The sequence below is a fragment of the Penaeus japonicus genome, unplaced genomic scaffold (genome assembly GCF_977035675.1).
Source record: "Penaeus japonicus unplaced genomic scaffold, GWHDUDI00000001_assembly GWHDUDI00000012, whole genome shotgun sequence".
NCBI lineage: Eukaryota > Metazoa > Arthropoda > Malacostraca > Decapoda > Penaeidae > Penaeus > Penaeus japonicus.
The window spans coordinates 40,091,248-40,096,247 of record NW_028234414.1 but is presented as its reverse complement, the minus strand read 5'-3'; the positions used below and the strand labels follow the sequence as shown (position 1 = coordinate 40,096,247).

General features: G+C 50.1%; 1 protein-coding gene across 1 annotated transcript in view; it reads left to right on the top strand.

Annotated features, from left to right (window-relative positions):
* Positions 1-4,246, top strand: part of LOC122252239 (uncharacterized) — an 18,635-nt gene extending 14,389 nt beyond the window's left edge. Inside the window, exon 2 of the mRNA XM_086542793.1 lies at positions 1-4,246. This exon is cut by the window's left edge and continues 756 nt beyond it. Within this exon, the coding sequence (XP_086398919.1) occupies positions 1-2,826 (2,826 nt within the window). The 3' untranslated portion in view covers positions 2,827-4,246.
* Positions 4,247-5,000: the final 754 nt, after the last annotated feature.

Here is a 5,000-nt window from a genome sequence, read left to right as displayed (position 1 = left end):
CCTGCTCCTTCACCAAGTTATAGTGCTCCTGCTCCTGAACCAAGTTACAGTCCCCCAGCTCCTGCACCAGGCTATGGTGCCCCAGACTTATCGATAGGATTCGGCCCTCCGAAAGGAGACTCGCAGTTTGAGCCAACGTTCCCTCCCTTCCCCAGTTTCTCTGATTTTGGTTCTTTCCCGGATTCTTACGATGCGCCAACTGATGCTCCTTCGCCGAGCTATCAGGCACCAGCTCCCGAACCAGCAGAGTCCTACTCACCACCTGCTCCGGCACCGTCCTACTCAGCTCCCGAACCCGCACCATCTCAGTCTTACTCACCTCCAGCTCCTTCGCCATCTTACTCGGCCCCATCACCAACGCCATCCCAATCTTACTCACCCCCGGCCCCAGCCCCCTCACCTTCCCAGTCTTATTCACCGCCAGCCCCTTCACCTTCCTATTCAGCGCCTTCCCCAGCCCCCAAGCCATCTCAGTCTTACCTACCACCATCTCCAGCTGCCGAGCCTACCTATTCTCCTCCATCTCAGTCCTATTCCTCGCCCACAGAACAGAGCTACAGGCCGCCTCCCTCTCCCCCTCTTCCCTTGGACTATGACGCAGCCATTCCCACTGAGAGTTACTCGCAGTCTGAAGCCCCGTCGAACTCTTATGAAGCTCCAACTGCCCCATCGAACAGCTATGAAGCCCCAGCTCCAGCTGCACCATCTGGAGGCTATGGAGCTCCTCCAGCACCTGCTGCACCATCTGGCGGCTATGGAGCTCCTCCAGCACCAGCTGCACCATCCAATAGCTATGAAGCCCCAGCTCCAGCTGCACCATCTGGAGGCTATGGAGCTCCTCCAGCACCTGCTGCACCATCTGGCGGCTATGGAGCTCCTCCAGCACCTGCTGCACCATCTGGCGGCTATGGAGCTCCTCCAGCTCCAGCTGCACCATCTGGAGGCTATGGAGCTCCTCCAGCTCCAGCTGCACCATCTGGAGGCTATGGAGCTCCTCCAGCACCTGCTGCACCATCTGGCGGCTATGGAGCTCCTCCAGCACCTGCTGCACCATCTGGCGGCTATGGAGCTCCTCCAGCACCAGCTGCACCATCCAATAGCTATGAAGCCCCAGCTCCAGCTGCACCATCTGGCGGCTATGAAGCCCCAGCTCCAGCTGCACCATCTGGCGGCTATGGAGCTCCTCCAGCTCCAGCTGCACCATCTGGTGGTTATGGAGCTCCTCCAGCACCAGCTGCACCAGCTGGCGGCTATGGAGCTCCTCCAGCACCAGCTGCACCATCTGGCGGCTATGGAGCTCCTCCAGCACCAGCTGCACCATCTGGCGGCTATGGAGCTCCTCCAGCTCCAGCTGCACCATCTGGTGGTTATGGAGCTCCTCCAGCACCAGCTGCACCAGCTGGCGGCTATGGAGCTCCCCCAGCACCAGCTGCACCATCTGGTGGTTATGGAGCTCCTCCTGCTCCAGCTGCACCATCTGGAGGCTATGGAGCTCCTCCAGCTCCAGCTGCACCATCTGGTGGCTATGAAGCCCCAGCTCCAGCTGCACCATCTGGCGATTATGGAGCTCCTCCAGCACCAGCTGCACCATCTGGTGGCTATGAAGCCCCAGCACCAGCTGCACCATCTGGCGGCTATGGAGCTCCTCCAGCACCAGCTGCACCATCTGGTGGCTATGGAGCCCCTCCAGCACCAGCTGCACCATCTGGAGGCTATGGAGCTCCTCCAGCACCAGCTGCACCATCTGGTGGCTATGAAGCCCCAGCTCCAGCTGCACCATCTGGCGGTTATGGAGCTCCTCCAGCACCTGCTGCACCATCTGGTGGCTATGAAGCTCCAGCTGCACCATCTGGCGGTTATGGAGCTCCTCCAGCACCAGCTGCACCATCTGGCGGTTATGGAGCTCCTCCGGCACCAGCTGCACCATCTGGTGGCTATGGAGCTCCTCCAGCACCAGCTGCACCATCTGGTGGCTATGAAGCCCCAGCTCCAGCTGCACCATCTGGTGGCTATGAAGCTCCAGCTGCACCATCTGGCGGTTATGGAGCTCCTCCAGCACCAGCTGCACCATCTGGTGGTTATGGAGCTCCTCCTGCACCAGCTGCACCATCTGGTGGCTATGGAGCTCCTCCAGCACCTGCTGCACCATCTGGTGGCTATGAATCCCCAGCTCCAGCTGCACCATCTGGCGGTTATGGAGCTCCTCCAGCACCAGCTGCACCATCTGGCGGCTATGGAGCTCCTCCAGCTCCAGCTGCACCATCTGGAGGCTATGGAGCTCCTCCAGCTCCAGCTGCACCATCTGGAGGCTATGGAGCTCCTCCAGCTCCAGCTGCACCATCTGGTGGCTATGGAGCTCCTCCAGCTCCAGCTGCACCATCTGGAGGCTATGGAGCTCCTCCAGCTCCAGCTACACCATCTGGAGGCTATGGAGCTCCTCCAGCACCAGCTGCACCATCTGGCGGCTATGGAGCTCCTCCAGCACCAGCTGCACCATCTGGAGGCTATGGAGCTCCTCCAGCACCAGCTGCACCATCTGGAGGCTATGGAGCTCCTCCAGCACCAGCTGCACCATCTGGCGGCTATGGAGCTCCTCCAGCTCCAGCTGCACCATCTGGAGGCTATGGAGCTCCGGCAGGCCCGGCTCCAGCAGCTCCATCTGGCGAGTATGGAGCTCCTGCAGCACCAGCTGGCTCATCTGATGGCTACGGATCATCAAACTCCTTCTCTCCCTCAGGAAATGGCTTCTTTGGCAACGATTTCAATTTCCCTTCTTTCGCTGACCTATTCGCTGATGACCAGTGGGGTGAAAAAGTCCAGAACTAAAACCATCGAAGTTCTTGTCTGGGTCATCGCAAGCAGGACTTATTTCTCAGAGTAGATTTATACTCATTATCAACTGCAAAGGGAAAGTTGTTCATATTTTAGAAAAAAAAAGAAGTTTTTGAGGCTGTCCATTCGAATGTATTTCCCAAAATTCTCAGTATTTTAATTTCAGTCAACTAGTCATCCCTTTTAATCCTATCTTTTCGTTCTCAGTGACGGAGAATTGCAGTAGGATAAATAATCTCAGCTTCACAAGAGAGAGCACAAAATAATAGAGACAGATATATACATGTAACATGATTTTGTACAAAAGAATAGCTACTGCTGATTGTTATGCTTTTTATGTTCTCTTTACTTGCTTTTTGCTACTTCTTTTGGCTATATCCTCAAGTTACCAATTATAGAGATATTCCCGTTTACCCATTGACCTGCGGATATTTCATGTGGTTCAAATGACAGGCCATCATCATGGGCAAGATCTTGCTGTGTATCGAAGGCATTGTCTGAATATTGAACAATTCAACCTATAGTGAAGGACGTATCCTGCAGAAGACTGCATAATGGTAGTACAAATAGCCTTTGCATTTTTCAAACTGATAAAACTTTTACTAACTTATTCTTTTAAATTTTAAATGTCACTTAAATTTCGATAGTAAATCAAATGGATATCAGGCGACAGAAATATTCCGTAGTTTGGCGTTCTTGTCTCTTAGTAAAATTAAGCTAAAAGAACGTGGTCATAAATAGCCATGGCAAAGTAGAGCAAAAAACAACTTATCACTCAAACTGCATGACTTCTTTCAGCCGAATGTGTGCTTCAATGATTTCTTGTCTCTGTTACCTGAATGTGTATTACAATGTCATTTTCATGACAAAATTAAAGCTGGGATTACACATGGTACTACTTCCTAGATGGACTGATTACCTCCTCGTAGTAGAAGTTGAGGTAAAGAATGAATCTTCATTATAAAAAGAGTTCTACCAAAAGGAACAAGGGGATAGTGTCTTGTTTCTTCAGTCAATTTGGTCGGTGAATGTTTTACCTAACTACGACCATGCTTTGTGGCAGGAATTGCCTATTTGACGGGTGTATATACAAATATATAAATATGTTTCTTCTTCTGTTCTCTCGGATTTCAACAGAAAACAGATTGTTCAGCTGTGAGTGACCGGTATGAAATCAGTGAAAGGGCCAAATCTCTAAAAAAGAAAAGATGTTCTGTATTATTCTGTTGAGTATACCTTTATTGCTGTTTTGTGTATTTACTGTAAATTCCACATGCTTCATTGTTGAATGTAGACTGCACTCACAGAGGGCTTCTATAGTTGTGTTATTAGGCATTTGAGCTGATGTGTAAATACATTTTGGTCTTGGTTATGTAGTCTACAATTGTTTCTTTATTAAAATATATATGTATAATGTACTTTTACTTACACCTGTTTTATTAGAAGTCATTGAATGTCACAACGACTACCAAGTTAAAATCACTCTCTCTCTGTTTATCTCTCTATCTCTCTCTTTTTCTTTATTATTCTTTCTCTTTCTTTCTGTCTCTCTCTCTCTCTTTCTCTCTTGCTCTATGCAAGGCACAATAAAGCATATTCATGTGACCTAAGGCACTGATTATGCTTTAGTTTATAATTCATTGTTATATGCTAGTATTCACTCTTGAGCTGACACCTCCAGCTTCCTGTGTCCACTTCTGTCTCTAAGTATGCAGTCACCCCTTGCAGCATAGAAAGTAGTCCAAGAGGCATACATAAGCCAGGACACACACAAAGAAAGGACATAAAACAGAGAGAGAGAGGGACGCAGACAGGCTGAGCGAACAGCTCTGACCTCCGGTTGTCGGAGCCAAGTGTATTAACCGATTCCACCAGTAAAGACCATGACACTTGAACATCTATCTGTCTTTCCCACTGAGTTACAACGGGCAAAACTAGTGGGTTACAACTGCCAGCAGCTAGCGGGTTACACTCTCTCTCTCTCTATCTATCTTACCCCCCCTCTTCTCTTTTTTCCTCTCTCTCTCTTTCTCTTCTTCTCTTTCCACCATCCCCCCACTCTCTATCTTTCTCTCACTTTTTTTTTTACTCTCTCTCTCTCTCTTTGTCTTTCTTTTTGTCTATCTATCTCTCTCTCTTTAATTCTCTCTATTCCTCTCTCTTTCATG